The sequence below is a fragment of the Schistocerca gregaria genome, chromosome 1, assembly GCF_023897955.1.
Source record: "Schistocerca gregaria isolate iqSchGreg1 chromosome 1, iqSchGreg1.2, whole genome shotgun sequence".
Taxonomy (NCBI): domain Eukaryota; kingdom Metazoa; phylum Arthropoda; class Insecta; order Orthoptera; family Acrididae; genus Schistocerca; species Schistocerca gregaria.
The window spans coordinates 198,607,040-198,633,139 of record NC_064920.1 but is presented as its reverse complement, the minus strand read 5'-3'; the positions used below and the strand labels follow the sequence as shown (position 1 = coordinate 198,633,139).

The window sequence follows — 26,100 nt, the reverse complement described above, 5'->3', positions numbered from 1 at the left end:
TTAGAAGAGTTTCTGCTATTGTAATGTGTAAAAAGTGGTGGATAGGAGTTAATAACTCACATTTGTATATTAAAAAAGCATTGTAAATCTTTAGCATGTAGCCATATTTACAAATTAAATTACGACGTGAAAGTAAAATAAGTTTGGAAGGTAGGAGACGAATACTGGCAGAAGTAAAGCTGTGAGTACCAGGCGTGAGTCGTGCTTCGGTAGCTCAGATGGTAGGGCACTTGCCCGCGAAAGGCAAAGGTCCCGAGTTCGAGTCTCGGTCGGGCACACAGTTTTAATCTGCCAGGAAGTTTCATATCAGCGCACACTCCGCTGCAGAGTGAAAATCTCATTCTGGAAAATAAGTCGTTCCACATCAGTACGATGTAGCGTGCAAAATTATCCAGAATACATGTAACTACCTGACTAACTAACCTTCTGAAGTAAAATCTGTGGAACGTCGACAGTATAGGTACAAACTACTTCATTTGCTCGTTTCTTGAACTGTGTACAGAAAATTCTGTTCTCAGGTTTCTGAAGGAAGTTTTGGGGACTTACATGTGCACATTTTCATTGTCTGTTTAAACAATTTTTGAGCTATGGTTGGGCATTAAGAATTTTCATTACGCTTTATCTTTAGTTTATGATCCTTGGAACTAGCAGACAGCTTTTCTGCTAGTGTTTTGTTTTCGGCTGCTGGAAATTTTTAACGCTTGTTTATGATGTAATTTTTGTTATTCTTGAGTCCATGTTTCATAGTATTTTTCTCCATGGCTAAATGTAGTGTTTTACATCATGTGTACATTTTGACGTTTCGCGTCACTGGTCTTTATGAATCAATATTTAAAGATTATTTTGTGGTTGTGAAATGTAAACTTTGATCTGTTTCGTGTGCTGTCAAGAGCATAAACGTGTTCGTATACGTAAGCAATGAAGAGGGATATTTTGAGTAGTAGTATCAAGCATGCCTCATTTAATATCGTGTTTCAAATTTTTTTTCGTTGCATTACGTTTTTAATGAACGCATTTGTGATACGGTACATAAATCAAGATGTAATCGGTGTTACTAACGTGCGTTTGTTATTACTTGAATCCACAATTCTTTTTATAAGTAGAGAAGCATTTCGCAGAGCCTGCCTAAGTAAATCACTACAGCATAATTGGCAACAAGTCACCAATCTCATATGGATTACTGTGCCACTAAGCATTTTTCTGAGTATAGTGCTTGGGTACTTATGGCTTTACGTACTTAAACAACCTAGTCAAGAAATCACACAGCATTATTCAGTTGGAGTGTACGCCATCTGCGCAAGTTGCGTTATTGAAATGTTCTGTGAACCACTGTACCTCACGGCCCAGGTTTTCTTATTTTTGAGGCTTAAAATAATTTTGGACACAATACATGTTGTAGTAAGGACAGTTACATTTACTTTACTTGTGATTTATATACGCAATGGAGCTGTAATTGCTTTCTCTGTTGCACAGGTTTTGTCTGTGCTTGTGTATACTACTGGTTATTATGTATATTTTTGGCGTTACTTGAAGAGGCATGCTACTGTTAGAAAGAAAGGCCATGGTCGCCATGGAGATTCTACCCGTGAAAAGACTGAAGAAGCTGGAAAGGAAAAAGAAAGTTTCCCTATTCGGTCCATGGCTGACTTCTTTCCCAGGAAATGTGAGAATAATGCATTCATCAGTTACCATATGACTGTTTTGACGTGGAGTTTTTTTAAACAAGGAATAATGAAGCAGATTTTAACAGAGGGTGAGAGATATATCATGACACTTTTCTCAGTTTTGTCATTTTATGAGCAAGGTGTTTATGATATAGTCAATAATCTGGGTTCACTGGCAGCTCGTTTTATTTTTCGCCCAATTGAAGAAGCAGCATATTTTTATTTCTCACAAACTGTAGAAAGAGAAGTGCCTATGAAAGACCAAAAGAAAGAAGATGTAGATGAATCTGCAATGGTTCTGAAACAGTTGTTGAGTGGTTTAATGTCATTAGGACTTGTTGTTGTAATATTTGGCCAATCATATTCAAAGTTGCTTCTGCTGCTGTATGGAGGTGAGAAACTTACAATGTACCCAGGTCCATTATTAATGCAAACACATTGTGTATCAATACTGTTGCTTGCCATTAATGGTATCACCGAATGTTATGCAATGGCAACAATGACAGCAATACAGATTGACCGATACAATTATTTTATGATTCTTTTGTCATTTGCATTTCTACTCATTTCGTGGGGCTTAACTAAGTTGCTGGGTGGAGTTGGTTTCGTTCTTGCCAATTGCTGTAACATGACAGCACGAATTGTGCATAATAGTACATTCATCCATAGACGTTTCAGTGGAACCTCATACAGTCCACTGAAGGGCCTAATGCCTGGTCTTCATTTTTCTGCAGCCCTGGTGGCTGCAGGTATGTTGGTAAAATTCTCAGAGGTTTACCTGTTTGACTCTTCTAAATTTATACATTTTATGATTGGCGTTATTAGCTTTCTGTTTATTCTTTCAGTTTGGGCATATGAATCACGTGTTTTAGTTGTATCTGCTCTGAACAAACTGAAACATTTAATGAAGAAAAAGAAACGTTAAAGCAGATTAACATTAAAATTGTTGAATACTGTGAAGTGTATGTACATTTTATAAAAAGGTGCCAATGTAATGTTAAATTGTATCTCCAAGTTATAAAGTGGTGCATTTGTAAGCTTCTGTGTCAAATCTGCATTCTGAGAGTGGCATTGATTATTGCAAGGCATGTTTTATATACATTTTAAATATTGAATGTTGCTCTTAAATCTTATTTGGTATAATGATTGCTCTTTATTTTTAATGTACTGACTGTCAGTTGGTGGAAAAAAAAAAAGCTTTCCTTTGCTCATTAGACTTTAAGGCTCTCTCATTTTGTATTTGGCGATGTGACTGCAGTGTTTATTCAGACTTGACGAATAACTTTTTGTGCATACAATAGTACCAAATAGGAAGGTAGACTACTGATCACAAATTATGTGCAGTTCGTGGCTCTGTCTTACGTGGTGTGCTACAGTAAGTGTTTCCAGTCTGAATGTATCTATTAGCACAAAGAAATTTGTCACTGTGAATGCCACTAATGTAATGTCTTCCTCATTTTACCTTTGCCATTCACATTCATTTCTATAACCATTCACCCATAATACTGAGAGATTAGTGTGAGCTCTTTAATTTGCCATTAAAAAAATAAAATTCTTTTTAGCATACCTAAGATAATCTAGTTTGGCTTTTTGAATATAGAAATCTACATCTATACTCTGCAAGTCACTGCAGTGTGTGACACAAGGTACTTTTGTTTCCCATTATCATTTTTTCCTCTTCCTTGCCTTCTGTTAATGATGTGAGAGAAGACAGATCTTTGATAGATATCCATATTGGATTCTGCAGTCATGCTCGTTTTATGAGATATGTGGAAGAGCAAGAAGTATGTCATTTTTTCAGAAGATTGTGCTAGCAACCAGACATACCTTTATCAGTTTGTGAACTAACAGTTTCATCATGATTTGCAGATCTGGGGTAGGTTTACTACAATGCATTGCTGAATACTAATGTGAGCGAAGGTCCTTCTGCGACCAAATGTAGGTGACATGTTGATTCCAAAGAGGAAAATGGAGTTGATTTTAAGATTGTGACTATACTTTTATGGTGTACTTTATTTTATACTGTATTTTTGAACCAGTTGTCACATTTGGCAAGGTGTATTATGATATACAGTATTAGAAGTAAAAGCTGTCATTTTTGTGAATATTGTGTGCTGAAATAAGATTATTGCTTGTACTATTAGTGATTCAGTTGTGGCCATGTACCACCTGTATTACATCTTGTATCACTTAAGCTTATGAATGTGAGGAGACAGAATGTACAACTGACTGTATTGTGTTTAAAGAGTTACATTCACTTGCTAATTTTCAACTCCTTGAACATTCCATTTTACAGACAACTGATGACATGTAGCTTCACAGCATGTATGTATAATTCATATGTAAGTGTTCATTGGTTTTCATGTGTAATGTGCATTTTAAGATAATATTAATGCATTTTTGAATGTGGCTGTTACTTAGTGACCATGCGCTACAAATTATTAAACAGCCAACCTATTGCACATAAATGGTACCTTGAGCTAGGTATCGACACCTACTAGAGGTGTCTTCATCAGAATGAGATGTTTTTAAATTGTTAAATTACATTGTTAAAAAGCAGTAGTCAGAATCTGGAACAGCTATTCTCAAGTCAAAAGTAAAATAAAACGTTCTAGCCTTTGTCACATGTGCCCAGCTGGGAGCAACATCAACATTGAGTCTGATGTTCCCAGCTGTGCACATGTGACAAAGGCTAGAACGTTTTATTTTACTTTTGACTTTGAGAGTAGCTGTTGCAGATTCTGAATATTGCATTTTGGTAATGCTATTTTATGATTTAGCAACATTTCATTCTAATGAAGACAATCCTTGTAGGTGCTGAAACCTAGGCCAATGTAGTTATCATTTATGTGCAATTGGTTGGCTGTTTAATCATATGTTGAAATAATATCAATGGTTTACAAGGAATCTTTCAGACAATTTGAAGTTTGGTGTTTTTGCATGAACATTATTATTTGTGTATGTTGTATGTTGACGTATGAAATAACAAGGAAGTTGTAAACTGGTGAAAAACAAAAACCAATGATTTTGGATTTTTTGAAAGATAAATGACTTACAGTTCTTTGTTGTAAGCACTAGATGTCAAATTCTTTTTACGTTGCTTTCTAAATTATTTTGCTTGATTATTGGTTGTAACATAAGACAATCCAGAATATGGAGACACATTTATTGAAAATATTGTAAATAATCATGTTATATCAATGTTCTATTGTATATTAATTGGACTGAGAATGAAATAGGGTTTTGTGATTTATTTCCCAGTCTTCACATTCTGTACAAAATACATGGTTGAAGTATTGGAGAATATGTAAATGAAAAAGATATTAAAAAGCCATTAGACCTAGATAATTGGTCCTTTGTGAATAAATTTAAGATTTATTATATCTATATTTATAACTAAGTTAATGTGGATAAGGTAGACATGCACATTACATTAAAATGACAAAAAAATGTCAAGGAAAGGTACATAGACACCAGTTTCAGCAAACTGGAAGTACCCTTTTACATATTGATAGCTTCCTTGTGTTACATTTATGATGGTCTCTAGCCTGAAAGTAACAGTGTATCATACATAGTATTAAAGTGCAGTATAATTATCTATATTAGTCATATGTGAATGAAATAGCATGCACATCACTGTAATGGAATACATCAATCCATAATTGTAAACTTGTGTGTCATCTTTGGATTACAAACAGTTACTTGTAGGGCATGACTGAATAAGAGAGACAGTAGCAGAAAGAGAAGGCATCTGAAATGGAGGAATATTGTGAAAATAATCATGGGCAAAATGAATAAAATAACAGTGCTTGGATTTTACCACCATTGCCAGAATGCACCAATACTGGATATGCATTTGATATTTTGTTACTGCTTGGGGACTGTGGGTTCTTTAATGGGTGTATGATGTAGTTTGTAATATATAACAGTAAAAACTATGATGTCATCAAGTCTGGCTGTATCTTGTAGGTTAAGTTTACAGCCCAGAGGGGGAGGGGGGGGGGGGAGGGTGTTTCAAAGTTCAAGGAGTGCCAAAATTTGAGCAGAAACACAGTAAATTTCAGCAAATTGAGCTTTCATTCTTTTTATGCTGTTTTCCCTCCTAACCAGCATAATCTATTAACATTACTCTTAAGCAACAACCATTTGCTGCTTCCTCAATATTGACTCATTCCAGTCAACAATGCCAGTAAGCAGAGAATGATTTTCTGCCATGATAGTACTAAAACTTCTATCCTGCCTCAAACTAGCAAGATTGCACTTAAAGCCAAAAAGCCCTTATTTGATGTCTCCATAGTTGAATTGTTAGCATCACAGCCCTTGGTGTGGAAGGATCCAAGTTTGATTTCTGGTATCTTCTCAGATTTTTCTAAGTTAATATGGTCTGTAATAGGATGCACTCATCCGCGTGAGGCCAAATAAGCAGTAGTGGCACCATCAAGATTCATCTAGTGGAAGGATTACTGACATGTTGATCATACGTCTCTGTTGTACTGCTTTGTAGGCTGCAGTCACTAGCTGGAACAGGCACAAGGCCTTGTCTGTGAATGGTATTTAATTATTTTTTTTTAAATATTCCAAGACTTACCAAGCGGAAAAGCGCCGGTAGACAGGCACAATAAAATAACACACAAACACACACACACAAAATTTCGAGCTTTCGCAACCGACGGCTGCTTCGTCAGGAAAGAGGGAAGGAAAAGGAAAGATGAAAGGATGTGGGTTTTAAGGGAGAGGGTAAACAGAATATTTATTCCTTTGTGAAATTTGCTCTAAATAATCCACTACAGTTGAGAAGGAACAATGATGTACATAATTACAATACCAAAAGGAAATATGACTCTTGTTACTCCATATGAAGGTTGTCTTGAGCACAAAAAGGTGTGCACAATGCTGCAACTAAAATGTTTGAGAACTTATCGAGTGATATAAAATGTCTGACAGACAGCAAAGTAAAATTTGAAAACTAACTAAAAAAGTTTCTCCGTGACAACTCCTATTCTCTAGAAGAATTTCTATTATTGTAATATTTAACAGGTGGTGCATAGGAATTTGTAACACCCTTATAAATTTTCAGTGGTGCTGAGCCAGTCATAGAGTATTTTTTGAAGGAACACATCACCATTTGATAATATATTTCCTGTGTACAGACTAGATTTTGGCTTTATGCCATTATCAAATACAATGCTCTTAGACAGTTAATATATTTTGCTGTCTACTGTGCAGGATGACATATTATTTCATGTCATTATCGAGTACAGTGTTCTTAGACCATTACCATCATTTTGCTGTGTAATGTCCAGGATGAGCTGTTGAACTGTGTATGTCACAGAGCACAGTAAACATGAAAAAGAACACTATAGTCAATAATGGAACGTCCAGGATGGGACGTGACAATATTATGAAACTCGATAATGGCATGAAATAATGTCATCCTGTACAGAACACAGCAAAATATGTCAAATGATCTGAGACCATTGTACTCAGTAATCCAGATAATCCAGACTGGCTAAAATACATTGAGTTAAGCCTCTTTACCAGAAGAGTGATAAAGATATACTGTCAAACAATCGACCAGTTTCACTTTTGCCAGCTTTTTCAAAAATTTGGAAAGGTTGTGTTCAGCTATCTTCTTCAGAATCTGACTGCAAATAATATACTGTCCAAGTCACAGTTTGGTGTCTTTAAGGGTCCTGATGGAGAGAAGACTATTTATGCATACACTGAGAATGTACTTATTTCATTTAATAATAACTTAGAGGCTACTGGTATTTTTTGTGAGCTGTCAAAAGCCTTTGACTGCCTGAATCACAGAATTATCTTAAGTAAATTAGAACATTATGGCGAGAATGTCGTGAATGCCTGTGTAGTTGGCAATGAGTCTTCATCCGGGGAGAATTAATTACGTGTGATGGTGCTCGAAGTTCCATCTTTGGTCTGTTGCTTTTTCTAGTGTACATTAATGATTTCTTGTGTGTTACATTGTCAGTTGCTAAGTTTGTTTCATTTGCAGATGATACAAACATTGCAATAAACAGCAAGTCAAGTACAGATTTAGAAATAGCTACTAATCGAATTTTCACTGACTAATACACTGTCATTAAACATTGAAAAGACCAACTATATGCAGTTCACACCCTGTAAGATTTCCTTCCAGCATGTGTAACTTATGAAGTCATGCAGATTGAAGAGGCTGACAGTGTTAAATTTCTGGGATTACAACACAATAATAAATTCAGTTGGGCAGGCCATATTGCAGAACTGGAGCACCTAAACAAGTCTGTATTTGCAGTGCAAATGATGTTAGATGAATGAGGCAAAAAATATAAAAACACATGCATACTTTCATTCTGTTATGTCATAAGAGATCATATTCTTGGGTAAGTCGTCAAGCCAAGCAAAAGCTTTTAGAGTGCAAAAGTGTACAATATGCTTCATTTGTGGCGTAAATTCAAGAACATCGTGTTCAAGGAACTGAATATTCGAACTACTGCTTCTCAGTATATTTATGTCTTAATAAAATTTATTGTAGTTAATGTGTGTCTATTTCCAACCAGTAGCTCAATATACAGTATCAATTCTAGGAATAAGAACAATCTACATAAAGACCTAATATCACTTACCTTGGTAAAAAGGGGTCCAATATTTAGGAACACACATTTTCAATAAATTACCAGCAGCCACTGAAAACTTGGTTTCAGATAATGCACAGTTTAAATAGAGCTTGAAAGATTTTTTAATAGGCAACTCATTCTGCTCTATAGATGAATATCTTAACAAGGAGTGTTAGACCAGTTTCAGTAAAAATGTCTGTTAGATTTCAGTTTTGACTGCTCTTGGACCCAACAGTCAAGATTAGATATTTTGTGTTTAATAAATTTATTTAAAGTACATAACTAGCAGTACTGTAATGTGTTCACATATTTTGACAATCTCCTAACAAATGATCAGGTCAGTGAGTATTATATTGAAATGTTTTATGTTTTTTTTATGTTATACTTTCTGATTTGTTCCATACCCACAAGAATCATCTCATTTTTGGGTCTATGGAATAGAAACTGACTTGACTAATCTAATAGCGTGAAAGCCAAAATCTAGATTGTACATAGGAAATATACAGTTAATGACTCATTCCACATCATTAAGATTTATCATGCAAATAATCCATGGAAGTTGACACTAACATACATCAAAAACTCTTCCAAGTTCCTAAAGTGACATCAACTGGTCTAGTTGTCTTTCCACTTCTATTTTTCTTCAGGGTTGTAAACACTTTTTTGCTGGCATACAGCTCATGTCATGTTCCGGCAGGGCTCTCTCTTCCTTTCTTAAGAGAAGATGCTGAGGCTTCTGTCATTCAGAAGTCTCTCAGGGTAACCTTTCCATCATACCTTAATCTTATTCTCTTGTCTGAGTATGAATCCAACTTCATTCTTTTCTTGTATAATGGGTATGAAATTCTTAAGTCATTTTGTCTGTGGTCCTTACTACTCCAAAAAGGTTTCTTGTACACACTTGTTTCCAGTTTCTCATAGATATTATTCCATGCAGCTGCCTTTGTGTTTCCAACAGACCTTTTCATGTATTATTTGCCATCTTATGTAGTTGTCGTCATCAGCTGCTCTGATTTCATCCCAACTCTTCTTGGTACCAGGCTTAATTTGGGATCCACAGACCACAAAACTTAGCCTGTGGTACAGCCCCCACCAGGTGAAATTTTGTCATAAATAACCCCCAAAAAATTGCATTTTAGAGAAGTTATCGAATTAGATGCCATTAATAAAGAATTTATGACTATTTATCTGATTATGTCTCATACGAATTTTTAAAACCCAGTATTAATCACTCAGGATTTATGACTGTTTATTTACAACAACATAAGTAATCAATTATTGATGCTGTAATGTAAATGGATAGATAAAAAAAACTACTCATCAAGAGGTGGGAGCAGAACATATAGACAATACGATTTAACCTTTACAAGCTTTCGGAGCCAGTGGCTTCTTCTTCTGCTGGCAGAACAGCTGAAGGGGAAGGAAGAGGGGTGAAGGTAAAAGGACTGGAGAGGTTTGGGGAAAGGGGTACAGTCTAGGAAAGTCACCCAGAATCACGTCTGGGGAGACTTATTGGACAGGATGAGAAGGAAAGACTGATTGTTGGGGACTGCACCAGACAAGATTTGAAAAGCTGGCTCTGAAATGTTATTGCAGTTAAATCCTTTCGTGTGTGTGTGTGTGTGTGTGTGTGTGTGTGTGTGTGTGTGTGTGTCCTGACACACTTGGTGAGTAGTTTTTTTTTTTTTACCTCTCCATTGAGTATTTATTTAATTATATCTCACATGATTTTTTTAAACACAGTATTAAATACAAACAATAACACATGTAATTTACAAACAGCCATCTAAATTTTTAATATAATCAATTTGTTGTTTATAGACATCAGTAAATTGTCGAGAGTAGCATAACAGACCCTTTTGAGACATTCTGTGGGTGCTCCTCCTCCTGGCAGAAGAGTTGAAGGGGAAGAAAGAGGGGTCAAGGAAAAGGATTGGAGAGTTCTAGGAAAAGGGGTACAGTTCAAAAAAGTCACCCAGAACTGCAGGTCAGGGGAGACATACCAGACAGATGAGAAAGAAAGATTGATTGATGGGACTGCACCAGATGAGATTTGAAAATGTAAGAGCATAAAGGTGGAAGATAGGGTAATATGCATGACAGAATTACTGCTAAAACATCATGCACTGGTTAATAAGAGTGAAAAGGTAAGAGGATTGTATGTAACAGAAGTGGAAAGGGGATGGAAAAAAATAGACAGGTCAGAAAATGAAAGATGTAGAACACTAAAATAAAGTGAAGAAAGGAATAGTTACTGTGAAGAAGTGCCGAGATGGAAAGAATTAACATAAAGTAAGACCAGGTTGGTCGCAAGAACCAGGGACATGTTGTACCACTATTTCCCACCTGCAGAGTTCTGAGAAACTGGTGTCTCGGGGGAGAATTCTGATGGTGCGTGTGGTCACGACTGTCATGTTGTAGAATCTGCAACAGGATATTGTGTGCTGCCGATATACACCCTCTGCCTATGCCCATTCACCCTAACTGATAGTCATCCTGATGTGAAACGCCAAACAGTGTTTACACAACAGATGATGTATGATGTATCGTTTCATAGGTGGATCTCCCTTTGATAGTATATGTTTTGGCTGTTTCAGAGCTGCTATAGGTGGTGGTAGGAGGGTGTATAGGGAAAGTCTTGCAGTGTGGATGGTCACAGGGGTAGGAGCCATAGAGCAGAAAAATGGCTGCAGAAGGTGCATAGGGTCTGACAAGGATATTGCATTGATTGGAAGGTCAACAAAAAGCTAATGTAGCCGTGGTGGGCAAAATCTCAGACAGAATGGATCTCATTTCAGGACACGATTTTAGGAAGTCATGGCCTTGTCAAAGTATGATTAATACATTCAAGACCAAGATAATCTGACAAGTGATATGCTCCAAAGTTGTTTTTTTTGGACGGATCAGCATCAGCATTACCAGGACTGGATGTGACTGGCTAAGAAATCTGGTTTTGAGCAAGGCTGGTGGGGTAATTATGCCCAGTGGAGGCTGAGGTGAGGATGGTGGGGTATTGCTGTAAAGACTGCATCTGAACAAATACGTTTGCCTCGAATCCCAAGGTTATATGGGAGGGAATGTCTGACATGGGAAGGATGGCAACTGTACAAATGTAAGTACTGTTCGTTGTTAGTAGATTTAATGTAAACAGAAATGTGTAGCTGGCTTTTGGTGAGGATGAGATCAACATGAAGAAAAGTGGCATGGGATTCAGCATGAAATTTATTTGGGAGAAGGTATTAAGAGATTCCAGGAATTTTAACGGGTCAACCTGACCAAGAGTCCATATGGCAAAGATACTGTCAATGTATCTGAACAGGACCAGGGGTTGAAGGCATTTGTGGATCCCAGGAAAGCGCCTCCAAGTGCCCAATGAAAAGTTTGGCATAGGCAGGAGCCATCCTGGTTGCCATAGCCATACCTCGGATCTGATTGTATGTCTGCCCCTCAAAGGTGGAGGAGGTGTTGTTGGTTAGTATAAAACTGATTAATGTAAGCAGGAAGGATGTCATATGTCTGGAATCAGGTGGGTGCTGACTGAGGAAACATTCAGCAGCAGACCGACCATGTATGTGGGAGATGTCGATATAGAGGGAGAGGGCATCAATGGTGACAAGCAAGGTGTGTGGTGGGAATGGGATGGACACAATGTATGAAACATTTGCTATTTTAACGTAGGACGGAAGTCTTTGTACAAAGGGTTGCTGGTGTTGATCAACTAGGACAAATAAACATTTGGTGGGTGCTTCAAAGCCAGCAACTGTAGGATGTCTAGAATCATTGGGTTTGTGGATATTAAGAAGGAGGTACAAGTTGGGAGCGCATGGTTTGCATGGGGTAAGAAGTTCTATGGGCTGAGGAGTATGTCCTTGTAAGGGGCGTGAGGCTTTTAGGAGGGACTGCAGGTCAGTTTGAATCAGAGGGATGGGATCTTGATGGCGAATGCTGTTTGTACAGGTGTCAGACAGCTTGTACGGGCCTTACTACCATACTCCTGTCAGCCAAGTACCACAGTGGTAGATCCTTTGTCTGCTGGGAGGATCAGCTTTTAGGGAATGTGGAGTTCTGCAGAGGATAGGTTAGAAAGGGTTGTGAAGCAATGCTGGGTGTCAGGAATTCTTGAAACACTTGTAAGGAATGATTTCGAAGTAGTGGTGGCAGGTTAAGTTGGAATTGTGGTCGGGACTGTTTAAGGCAAGGTTCGATGTCAGGTTTGCTGTTGGAAAGATTTTGGAATTAAGGAAAGTACATCCTTCATCCAAGCAGCATCATTAAATGCAGGTTTACAGCTGAAAGTGAGACCCTTGGATAATACAGACAATTCATGAGAGGAGAGTGTCTTAGACAAGAGATTGAGAACACTGTACCATTGTGAGTTGTTATTGGTCTTGGAGGCAATGGTGACAGCTGTGAGATAGGCCAAGCTCGGTTTATGGGAGAGGAGTGGTGGTTGATGGTGTGGCTGTCTGGGGAGATGCAGAGGGACAGGAAGGGAAACACCACTGTTGAGGTAGTTTAGGAGAAGGTGGGATAGCTTTTTCTAGGTGAAGTCTGACATGTTGCAGTCTGAAGTTGGCTTAGTGGATGATACCATCCAAGGAAACATGAACTGCAGGATTTTGTAGGAGTAGAGAAGACTGGTGGAGTAGAAATTGATGATGATGATGATGGGATGATGATGATGGGATGATGATGATGGGATGATGATGATGATGTGTGGTTTGTGGGGCACTCAACAAAGTGCCTGTACAAAGTCCCAATCTTTACACAGTCCAATCTCGCCACATTCTGGAATGATGATTAAATGATGAGGAAAACACAAACACCCAGTTCCCAGGCAGAGAAAATCCCCAACCCAGGAAAGAATCAAACCTGGGATGCCATGATTCAGAGGCAGCAATGCTAGCCACTAAACCATAAGCTGCAGACAATTGACAGATGAGGCATATAGGTCACAGAATAGACAGGTAAGTGCAAGAGATTGCTGTCCTTGGAACTGTAGAAGAGTCTGGTGTGGAATATGATTACAAAGAGGAATGGGTTTTCAGTGTTAGGCCGTTGGGAGTAACTCCAAGGGACCAGCAGGTTTCAAGAAGCAGAATGTGGGACCTTAGTTTTGATAGTCTAAAATCATGTTTTCGAAAGAATGGGTGTAATATGGGATGGGATTCATCATGGCATTTTGAAGTGCTATAAATGGTGGGATTGGCAAAAAGAGCAAGTTTCAGCAGCAATGCTCTGAAAAATGACACACAGAGCCTTGCAGCATATTATCCTTTGCCATGAGAATGACAGTGCACAAACTGATCCTTTGGACAAATAATGGTTCATATCGTAATAAAACTCTAAACTCATGTTATTTATTTAGGTTCACAGGTTTATGTTGGTTATTAGAGGGGTAACGGGACTTTGTGGTCTCCCTGCACATTGTAGGTATAGTTTAAATAAGTTACTATGCAAGACAATAACAAAATTTCAGTTTGAGCAAGACTAGGTACAAGCTACTGAATTGCTGTTGCCTGCCCATCATCTACTAGAGTAGATAGTTTCATATACAGCTGTCCTTCTGCTGGTGTGTTGACTTTGGACTGTCTGGTGATGATCAGAATTGTGACATTGGTTCATTACATGACAGCTGAAATAGGATGGTTCATAGGAAAGACGATCATCAGAAACTAGAAGTTTCTTCTTATTCTGATAGAAAACCTGTGCAAAGATAGTCAAAACATCAGTTTTATTTCAGAGTTGTTTTTAATATCACAAAATGATGTGGCTTATCACTCAAAAGGATTTTATTTGAGTTAACATTGGCTCTGGAGTCCTATATACTTAAATTCTTTAGAATACTGTTATGCATTGTCCCATCAGGATAGCCAAGCATTTTAACATGCTACTTCTGGAATCCAAGGAGGCAAGCCTGCCCCAAATTCAATCTGCCTCATGAATTAATGACAAGGATAGGTGAGCCAGCTAGCTTGGATGTCACTTTTAGGAAGTTTCCCACATCCATCTAGGTAAATGCTAGGCTGGTACCCAGCTCCTACTCAGAGACATGGTACCCAAGCATTTAGAAAATATTCTCATACTTGAACATGTGATTTATTCTGTATGCCTACAGATGAGGTACACAAATTCCATCCTGAGTGAGAATAGTAGCATTTGGAAGAGCTTCCGGTCTCCAACTGTCACTAACATTGCCGAAGCCCATAAAAAATCCTGTCCCCATAGATAGGCTTATCAATTTCTATGGGTCCAATGCAGGACATATTTCTGATGTACTTAAACTCCTTAACAGCTGACTGAAAAATTAAACTTTACTTATTTCATTATATGTTTCACTAGACATGGCTTTCTTCAGAAATGGTGTGTACACAATTTGGGCTGAACAACCTGTTCCTAAAACAGGCCTGTCTAAATCAGCTTGAATTCTTTTGAACATGTTTTCACTCTCCTCCAAAATCACTGTTAGTGTTTTCAGCAGTACAATAAACAAACTTTACTTAGAGTTCGTTTTTTTTACACACTGCAAAAGATACTGAGTCAGAATTGGAGCAATTTCATCTGTCATTTCATCTAAATTTAAAAATTTAACTTGAATTCTCTCCTCCAGACTCACACACCATACAACAATCGGAACAAGTGAAGAAATTGTCTTCTGTCTGAACTATCGAATGTTACTGCTGCATAATTAATGTTTTCTAAAGAACACAGCCACTTGAAGGGCAGTGCAGCTGGAACACAGTTCCCAGCCCAGATATCTCGGGGTCACTCTTGACTGTACATTGACTTTCAAGCAGAACTGTCTGAATGTAAAACAAAAAGTACCTGCAACATACAATAGATTGCCCAAAATTATGCTAATGTCAGCAGCAAAACCAGTTAAAACTACAGCTTTATTTTTGTGTTATGTTGCAGGTGAATATGCTAGCCCTGTTTGATATCATTCTGCCTGTACTAAACAGGTGGATATTGCTCTTAATGAGTCATGTAAAGTAAGTAATAGATGTCTTGAAACATACACTGAGGGATAAATCCTATTACTTAGTGTTGATAGCTGCATGCTGAGGAAGGCATAAGGTATCTACGTCCAATGAACACTCGTTATACGGTCACCATCCTCCTCCTTCATTATAGACATCCAAGAAAAACTGAAAAACTGTCCAACAGACTTGTGGCCAACTATCTGTGTGGAAGATGAGGTCTGAACACCACAGCGACACTTTCAGAGCCGGTTTCACTGAAGAATGGTCCGTGTGAAAACTCCAAAAAGGCTGAGACCAATCTGTAGCAATAGAGTCACCCTACCCCCTGCGCCCCCCCCCCCCCCTTCCCCCCAGCACATTCTTCAGATCTCTCACCAATTGAAAACATCTGGTCAATGGTGGCCCAGCAACTGGCTCATCACAATACACCAGTCACTACTCTTGATGAACTGTGGTATCGTGTTGAAGCTGAGTGGGCAGCTGTACCTGTACACGCCATCCAAGCTCTGTTTGACTCAATGCCCAGGCATATCAAGGCCGTTATTATGGCCAGAGGTGGTTGTTCTAGGTACTGATTTCTTTGGATCTATGCACCCAAATTGCGTGAAAATGTAATCACATATCAGTTCTAGTATAATATATTTGTCCAATGAATACCCGTTTATCATCTGCATTTCTTCTTGGTGTAGCAGTTTTGACGGCCAGTAGTGCACATGAAATTAATATTCTGTCATACTATGTATGCCACTTACCTCCTCCCTAAAGTAATGGAAACTTGTTTCAAATCAGTTAGGGCACATATGTGCATATTTTTTCCTTAAGAAACAGAAAAATCTCTGAATCAGTGTAACAATGTAACATAATTCTGGTAATATGTGAGCATGTCCTAATTGATGTTACTGCAGCTGACATGTATGTTTTGACTGAAAGAGTTGGAATTTGCAAGTTTTGATTACATCTGAGCAGTCAGAGATGCTATCAAAAGAAAACTGCTGTATCAATAAACAGAAATAATGGCAATGAAACATATTCATTACATAAAAAATTTATTTAATTTCCTCTGGAGTTTGTATATTTGTCCATACCTATGATATGAAGCACTGCATTCTCTTGCACACATTTGAAGCTATGCATCTATTTTAATTGATTGAATTTTTCATTTAGATTACACATTCAATACAAAACATTCAATGTGGAGTCACTTTCTTGATTAGAGTTCTTAAGTGAAGGTTTAAAAATGACTCATCAAAATGCACTCATGGCCTGGGAAATGAAATGATTATTGCCAAACGAAATTCCAAATTGTTTCCATAGTCACTCTTCCACTCTTTTAACTGTTCATCCACCAATTCCGGGTAATTTCTTCTCAGAACTAGATTCACCACAGTAAATTATATTATATAATATATATTCAATTTTAGCACCACAATTTTCAATACTATCAGATGAACAACAATGAGAGCCGTAATTAAAAGCGTATCATAGAATTACAGTAACAAAAATAGTTACACATAGAAAATACAAATCTTCATCTCAGGTGTTTGAATGACTGTAGATGGTAAGTTGGGAATAAACTTCCTTCCTGCATTTACAAATTATTGGTATCAAAAAACTACATAATCCAAATCAGTCAATATTGTAGAAATAAAAATATTCAGTACAGATATCAGCCTTTATGTGAAGCTGCTTTCTATAATAAGATACTGTACAAACATGGTTGTGATAATATACAAAGGAATGTACTGGATGATTGACAATAAAATACTACTACTACTATTACTACTATTGTTACTACTACAACTACTAATAATAACAATTAGACTAACATTTAAAACATTTTCAAAAACTGAAAGAAGTTACATGTAGAAGAGTCGTGCATAAATGTACTCATGTTGTATATTTACAGTGGCAGTAAATGACTGTTAGAAAAGACACTGAATAGAAATGTTCATAAATAATCTTCGGTTAAAATATTTTAATTTTTAACAGAATTAAACATGTTTAATTTGTACTACAGACAATTTAAAGCAGTGCCTTTGACAAAGGGGCACTAATATAATCTATGTAATTCTATTAAAAAGAAATAAATCTAATTTAAGTAGAACACTCCCTGAGTCAACTTCATGAAGTTTTAAATTCTTTGAAATTGGCCCACGTGAATACTGGGTTTCCTGTAATATATCTGCAACTCGCACCTCAGTTCTTCCCAGGAATTCTGTGAAAAATGCACAAGAAAAAATAATCATTAATATAAAGTTCCCTTATTTTTAAATATGATGTACTTAACAGGTTTTGAAAATATCACTTACCATTGGGACAGAAATGACCACGATCAAATACTGTAATACAAAGGACATCCTCTTTTAGGTCCTTTACCAGGAATTGCATTGAAGCATTCCAACGAGGATTTGTTGTTGACGCTACTACAGGTGTGCGATGTTCTTGTGAGCCCATGCTGACTTCACAGAATGCTTCACACTTACCTAAAATTGTGAGAACAAATATAATAAACTTCCTAATATGGCTGAAAGAATATAGTATACTTGTTATCAATGTGTTGAGAATTATATGAACTTGCGTATTGTGTCTGGGCAAAGCTGAATCAGGTGGCTCATGAGAAACTGTTTTAAACTAGGGAAAAGTAAGGCCGTTCTGGAAAACAAAAATTTGCTTCAGCATATTATTTTTTGTTATACATTGTTACACAGTATTCAATTCGTCTCCACAATGGAAAACTTGGAATATTTATACATGAAATTATATAATCAAGTTGTAGTAAATTTCAGATTATGCTGCATTGAGAATTTTGTTCTGTCTCACAGAACTGTGCATTATGAACTTTTCAATGTCAGCTGTTTTAATAATACAAATTTCTGATCCTTGATGATAAACCTTTGTGTGAAATGTTACCCAAGAGTTCCCAGAAGTGTCTGGTACACACTAACCTATTACAAACTAATCTTAAGTGACGCCTTGAATATTTCTAAGGGTTCAGTAATTCAATGGGCTGAAGCTCTTTTTGTGAGATGTTTGCAGATGTTGCACTTACTTTGTAATGTGAATTTGTGGTGATAAGTGGGAGAGAACAAGATTTCTGTATAAATTTGTTTTTCTATCCTGTGGATACTGCAGCAAAAACTGCAAAAAACAGGAAAGGCTGTTAGTGTCACCAAAGTTAGATTCCAGACATTTGTGGATGAGATAGGGACTAAAACTGTGGCTAGTAAAGCAATAAGCAGAAAAGTTGAACTCTATTTTCAGATTCTCCTTTACAAAGAAAATCCAGGAGTACATCCCTAATTTAACACTGCCGAGATAACTGAAACAGATATTAGCTCAGTGGTATCAACAAACAGTTGAAATCAGAAGAACTGAGCAAAGCACCATATCTTGATGCAAAACCTATCAGATTCTGTACCAGATTTGTGGCTGAGTTAGCTTCTCTTTTAACCAGAATGCACTGCAGATCCTTTGAACAAAAGAACTGTGCACACTGGTTGAAAGAAAGCATAGGTCACACCCATATGCAAGAAGTGTAATAGAAGTAATCCACAAAACTACAAGCCAGTATCCTGAGATCCGTTTGTTATGGAATCTTAGAATATATAAGGGGGATTCAAAAAGAAACGAGCCAGGGGCATAATTACAGAAACCCGTACCTGTTTGTTAAAAGTATTGACCCTGGCTGTTGAGACCCTTGTTCCACAGTCACACAAGGCTGTCTCATAAAATTCCCAGGGCTGAGATGTTAACCAGTTCCGTACGTACAGCCGGATGTCCTCATCCAAGGTGAATAGTTTGCTGCTCAGAGAATTTTTAAGGGGACCAAAAATGGTGTAATCACAGGGAGAGAGGTCCGAGCTGTATGGAGGGTGGCCGAGAACCTCCCATTTGAATTTCTGCAGGATTGCCATGACTGTGTTGGCTCTATGAGGCTTTGCATTGTCGTGGAGCAGAATAACCTCTTGGGTGAGATTGCCTGGTTGTTCTGATTTGATCGCTTGGCGAAAGAAGGTCATGATTTGCAAATAATGCTGGGCATTCACTGTCATTCCGTGCTGCAGGAAGTGAATAAGAAGGGGGCCATCTTGGTCCTGCACTTGTGTGGATGGCCTTGGTTTGTTTTGGTGGTGGTGACCCTGGATGCTTCCATTGGAGACTTTGTTGTTCTTATTCTGGTTTGAAGTGATGACACCATGACTCATCTGTAGCTGCCACTAGTGCCAGGAACACATTCCCTTCCCGAGCATAGTGCTACAGATGAACAAGACAGAGGACCATTCGACATGCTTTCTGGTGTGGTTGAAGACTGTGGGGCACCCATTGGGCACACACTTTGTACATGTTCAGTCGTTCCTTCATGATGGTGTGAACACTTCCAACACTCAATCCAACTACGGCAGCTATGGCTTTCACTGTCACTTGCTGGTCCTGTGTAATGAGTGCAGCCACCAGCTGGATGATGACATTGGTAATGTTTTGTGGTGCTCCAGACCACGCATCATCGGCTAATTGCACTCGTCCTCCCCGGAAGCACTTGTGCCGCGCCTTGACCCTTGAAAGGATCATTCAGTGTTCGCTGTACACTTGTGACGTTTGTCGATGAATGTTCATTCCTCCTACTCCTTCCGCTGTCAGAAAACAAACAACACCTCTTTGCTCATATTTTGATGCCTCCATGTCACTGTTTGCAATGTGACTGGCAGCTGCAGCATTGGATGATTGATGCATGCTGCTGCTAGCTCTACGTAGTCATGTGACGTGCACGTGTGCCCTCTAGTGACGGGCTGTGAACTTCCACGCTCTGGTTGGAACCACACCTTGTTACACATGTCACAATATTACTGTCCTGTCACTGGTTTGCACATTCCAAACTCCGGCTTGTTTCTTTTTGAATGCCCCTTATATTCTGAGCTCAAATATAATAAAGTTTCCAAAACAGCATGACCAAGCCAACCAGGTCAGATTCCAATAACACTGATCACGTGAAACTAGCTCTTACTCTTCTCACATGACATCCTGAAAGCTATAATCTGGACAGTATATGACCACATCTGTGAAATGTCTGAGGTTACTGTTAACATTGTCTGCAAGGTCATTAATGTAAAACATGAGAAGCAATGACCCTAATACACTTCCCTGGGACACAACTGAAGTTACCTGCTTGACAGGAGTCCAGTGTTTCAATCATGGTGACACCCTGCTAGGAGCAGTGTATGATTTTGAAACAGAGCAATATTCATATCAGTAAAGCCTTCATATATATATATATATATATATATATATATATATATATATATATATATATATATATATATATATAGGCACAGTAGCTTTCAATAAGAACAGTACTGTTGACAATTTTTCGCCTCTAATACTTGCTCGCTTTGGCTGTGTGTAAGTGTTTCATGCTCTTTGCAACAAAACGTAAGCTATAAGGCCAGAGAGTGAAGTAGAATCACTGGCTGTACTCAGCAAGCTCATTAAAGAGGACTTTTAAAAAGTAGTGTATAATCATTTACAACTGCAATTACAAAAAGTGTTGCTGAATAAAATACATGTATGGTAAAATTATTTAAAATGATAAATTTAGAAAACTTTAATGTTTTGCATATGAAATAGAAACAGTAGTCTAATATGTTGCAATGGAGTAATGCTTTGGCAGAAAATAATACTATGCATGCCATGAATAAAAATTATTAGTACCAAATTAATACTCTTGATCTTGTGTTTGCAGAAGTGTTAATATCTATTTCTTTGTCTCAAAAATTGGGATCACTTAATTAACTGATAACTATGTATAAATAAAAAATAAGAGGCAGGTTGATATGATATGTCTTGAGGTATAGAGCAGAAGTAAAGTTGAGAATGCAGGAGGGGAGAGGGAATAGTGTAGGGAGGAATAACTGTGGAGAGAGACCATAATTTGAATACAATAAGCTGGTAAAAAGGATGTAGATCACAGAAGTTATGCCGATATGGAGGGACTCAGGTGGAGAGTTATATTAAAACAATCACTGGACTGATATTTATGACAGCATAACTGAACAAATAAAATTCTGCATAAACATTCCCATCCATTACATTAAATCATTTACAGAGTACTGATCACTTGCACATGAAGACCTTAGGAAAGCAAACACTCCATCACTGCATATTTTAAGTTTCTGTGTCATGCAGAAATATGCTTTCTCATCTACAATGAAGGTTAGGGAAGTAATTGGTGTTATACCTTGGCCTTATTTCCACTCATACTAATTACCTAAAATTACAGACCATACATGCTGTACGTACATGGATGTGTGATAGAAAAAAGTTTTGTGAGGCAATATAAGTATACATATAATATATTCTGAATGGTATTAAAAATTGAGGGAAAAAAAGACTTGATGAGGAATAAATGCAGTTTACAAACAATATCTACTTCTGTCTACTAGTTTCTACAGTCCTGACTTGCTAATCAGCATATCAATTCAGTGTAGCTGCATGCATATTACAAAAAGGTAAAAGCTGATTTAGTGTTGTTAATAAAAGCAAACAGAGCAGCAAAACACAGTTAAATGAAAACAAGTAAATGATTACAGCATATTCACATAATCGTAATATGAATACAACCAACTGATGATTTATAGGTTTTATTTTGACACTGCATGTCATAAACTATGACAAATTTTGACTTACTGGCGAAAAACTTGTACCGTGCATTAACATTTTGTCATAGTAACACAAAATAAGTTGCTAGCATGTATGCCATTGTCATAGTAACATCTGTCTCTACATAGTAAACTACTGCAGTATATTTTCACATACAATTGTCACCACCCTATTGCCCCAATTTGACTGTAAAAGTGTGTACACAGTTTTGGCTCCAAAGATCTTTAGCTTGTACATTCTATTTTAAATGACTCCATATTAACTCACCAATGCACACTGATGTAAATTCATTGAGGTACATACAGTAAGAATTTAGCTTTATGCTATAAATATGGCACAATATGGTATACCACTCTGAAAGGCAACACAATCAACTAATTTTGTTATGTACCATATAGCAGAGATGCTGAGTCGCAGACAGGCTTAACAAAAAGACTACTAAACATACAAGTGTTTGGTCAGAAGACCTTCTAAAATAGACAACACACACACATTCATGCAAACGCAGCTTGTACACATACAACCACTGTCTCTGGCTGCTGGGCTAAGAGACAGTGGTCATGTGTTTGTGAGCTGCATTTGTGTGGATGTTGTATATTTCAGAAGAAGGCCTTTTGGCTGAAAGCTTACATTTTTAAGAGTCTTTTTGTTGTATCTGTCTCCGACTCAATGTCTCCACTATATGGTGAGTAGTGTAATCTTCCTTTTCGTAATATTGTCATTACTTCATCCTGATGTTTAATTTTGTTATGTAATTGTCTGTTGATATGTTTAGGTTCTATACATAGTAAGATATTTTTGGTATATATGGGAAATGGTTTGCAAAAGCAACATACTGCATGTCAGGAACTACTCATCAGTATTCTGCACATCACTGGTTGTTGAATGTGGATTCTTACAATGAGTGGAATACATTTTGTTGCCTCTCAATGTAATGATGAACAGTCTTCCAATGAGGAACTGAGCCTCAATCCTTTTTCGGATTAATCAAATGCTAGCATGTTTCCAATCTTGTTTATGTGAGTGATTACAACTCAATGCCTCTACTATTTGGAAAGTTGTTTATCTTTGCCCCTAAATTAAATTTACACTCAAACAGGGCATCCATTGCCATAAATACAGTCAGAAGATAGAAGGGATGATGTCAAAGGTGTAAACACCACTTGTAATTGTCACCTTTATGTATACTGGCGATTATCAACAAGCAGTACTTCTACTGACATGAGTGTGTGTGTTGGTAGACATACATCAATTTCATCACTGAAAATCATGCAGCACCCATCTCCAATTCCCTTTTCCAATGTACTCTCATCTGACACTACTGAAGATGATGTCACCAATGTATTTTTGCCTAGAGTAAATGTGTATGGTACACAAGAAACAACCACGTCCAGCAAGTGTTTGTTTATTATATGTGGGACAAATGGCTTTTATTTTTTAATGCCTCTTTGTCCTACTGCTAAGAGTAATCCTCACTTTTTTCCCTAGTTAGCCACTCATCACTGCATGTAGCTAGCACCGGTAGGGCATCTATGCTATGGGTCCTCTTCTGTCACCCAGCAGATCCACAAACAATATATTAGTGACACATGACCAATATAACTGCAGTTCTACAGAATGACCTGATAGCGTCCCTCAGATCCATTATTTGCCCTACTCAAAGTCATTTAATTGCATAGTAAAACGCTAGAAAATCCAGTATGGAATAAAAACAATATGGAAAGGGTAGATTGTTACGTACCACATAGAGGGCATATTCAGTGTCAGACAGGCACAATGAAAACAAAGAAAGACTGCTAGATAGTTGGAGCTATCAGATTAAGTCCTTCATCAGAAGTAGGAAGACACCACTAAGCCCAACTGTTACAGCATCCGAGGTGAGCAGCAATCTAATCTTGGGTGGCTAGGGGGATTAAAGAAGAGAGGTGGGGTGGCGAGAAGGAGGGATAGTGTGGTAGAGATGGAGGATTATGCCAGTGCTGCCCTTGGGAGGTGCAGTGATATGGTGGGGCAGGATAGTGGGCTGCTAGTTGCACCATGAGAAGGCTGCACTGGGCAGAGGCAGGGAAGGAGGGAGGAAGGCAAAAGGCAGAGAAGAGAAGTAGAGAGGGTGAAAGGACCATTCAGCTGTGCTCGAGGGATAGAAGGTGTACATGCGGTGTGAGTGAGATTAGGGAAGGGGATGCAGGTGGAGAAAGGGTCTAGTGAAGGTTGGGAATGGGAAAAAGGGGGGGGGGGGGGAGGTCATGGGAACAAAGAAAATGTTGCAGAGTAAGTTCCCATCTGCACAGTTCAATAAAGCTGTTGTTGGTTGGAAGGATTCAAATGGCACAGATTATGAAACAGTCATTGGTTGGCTGGCTAGTTGATTTGGGGGAAGGAGACCAAACAATAAGGTCATCGGTCCTATCGGATTGGGGAAGGAACGATCCCAGTGTTTGCCTGAAGTGATTTAGGGAAATCATGGAAAACCTAAATCAAGATGGCCTGATGTGGATTTGAACCATCATCCTCCCAAGTGCGAGACCAGTGTGCTAAACACTGGACCACCCTGGTCAGTAAGCAGTCACTGAAATCAAGCATATTGTGTTGGGTGGCGTGCTCAGCAACTGGTTGGTCCAGCTGCCTCTTGGCCATAGTTTGGCAATGATGATTCATGAAGACTGGTCTTGCCCAAGTAAAGTGTGCCACAGTGATTGCAGATAAGTTGGTAGCCCACATGGCTGCTCGTACTGGTAGTGCTCCCTTTGATTGGGTAGGAGATTGTGACAGAACTGTTGTTGGTGGTAGCAGGGAGATGTATGGAACAGGTCTTTTATCTAGGACTACTGCAGGGGTATGAGCCATGGGGCAAGGAGTTTGGAGCAAGGGTGGGATAGGAATGGACTAACTTTCTCCAAAATCTTCCACCCCATTCACTTCACGTCATCCTCACCAGCCCTACACAGCCACCTTCCTTGATGTCATCTCTACCTAAAGGATAGTTATTTCAGTAGCTCTGTCCACATCAAACCTACCAACCAACACAATACCTCAACTTTGACAGTTGCCATCCATTCCACACAAAGATGTCCCCTCCATACAGCTCAGTTACCTGTGGGTGGTACATCTGTAATGATGAGCAGCCCCTCTCCAAACATGCCAAAGTTCTTGCTGAGGCCTCCACAGATCAAAATTCCTCCCCCCCCTCCCCCCACATACACACACAATTTATCCAGAAACAGATCTCCCACATATCCACTGTCCACTCACATAGAAGCACTTCCTTGTGACTCAGTACCACTCAATTAACGCAATATCTTTGTCTGTCCCTACTCCAACCTTGCTCCCAACCCCTTGCCCCATAGCTCATATCCCTGCAATAGACCTAGATGAAAATAATGTCCCATACATCTTCCTACTGCCACAGACTCCAGTCCTGTAACAGATGCCTGCTACCATATCAAAGGCAGGGCCACCAATGAAAGCAGCCATGTGATCTATGAACTTAGCTGTAAGACTTTTAACATGCTGTCTGTCTGTATGAATGGTTACTACCAAACAGTGGGAAGGAGAGCTGGTCCATCTAGCTGCCAGCTATGCCATCCAACATGATGTGCTTGACTTCAATGATCACTTCACAGCCTGTGCTGTCTAGACTCTTCCCACCAACTTCAACTTTTTTGAATTGTGCAGATGGCAAATTTTCTTGTAACATGTTCTTCATTCCTGTAACACTCTTTCCTAGCCACTAACCTTGTCTAGTCCCTATCGTCTGCCTGTCTATCCCCTTCCATAATCCTGCTCCAGACCTACACAAACTGTCTATCCCCTTCCATAATCCTGCTCCAGCCCTACACACATCTTTTAGCACAGCAGTGCACCTGCATAGCCCTTTACCCTCCTCTACTTGAATTCTCTTCCCTTTGCCTCCCCCCCCCCCCCCCCATCCCTCTTTGCCTTCATGTAAACAGTTCATGGACAAGAAGCTTTGTTGCATGCCACACAAACTCAGTCTTGTGACCAGTGTCTGCCCCCAGTAGCTGAGTGGCCAGCATGACAGAACGTCAATCCTAAGGACCCGGGTTCGATTACTGGCTGGGTTGGAGATTTTCTCCACTCATGGACTGGGTGTTGTGTTGTCCTAATCATCATCATTTCATCCCCATCGACGCACAAGTAGCCGAAGTGGTGTCACATCGAAAG

The 26,100-nt window shown here is 38.5% G+C and overlaps 2 protein-coding genes across 2 annotated transcripts in view; one reads left to right on the top strand and one right to left on the bottom strand.

The window, feature by feature from the left end:
* Positions 1–650: 650 nt before the first annotated feature.
* On the top strand, positions 651–5,266 carry LOC126336686 (protein RFT1 homolog). Its single transcript, XM_050000638.1, has one exon. The coding sequence runs from the start codon at positions 919–921 to the stop codon at positions 2,587–2,589; it is 1,671 nt and encodes a 556-aa protein (XP_049856595.1). The 5' UTR covers positions 651–918; the 3' UTR covers positions 2,590–5,266.
* Positions 5,267–16,290: 11,024 nt separating this feature from the next.
* LOC126336676 (intersectin-1) overlaps positions 16,291–26,100 on the bottom strand; it is a 300,485-nt gene continuing 290,675 nt past the window's right edge. Inside the window, exons 35-36 of the mRNA XM_050000627.1 lie at positions 17,571–17,744; positions 16,291–17,476 (exon numbers count right to left, since the gene is read on the bottom strand). Coding sequence (XP_049856584.1) covers positions 17,322–17,476; positions 17,571–17,744 — 329 coding nt within the window. The 3' untranslated portion in view covers positions 16,291–17,321. The remainder of the gene's footprint in view (positions 17,477–17,570; positions 17,745–26,100) is intronic.

What these genes read in the sequence shown, in the direction of transcription:
- LOC126336686 (XM_050000638.1), top strand. Translation starts at nt 919, where the DNA reads ATGAAGAGGGATATTTTGAGTAGTAGTATCAAGCATGCCTCATTTAAT.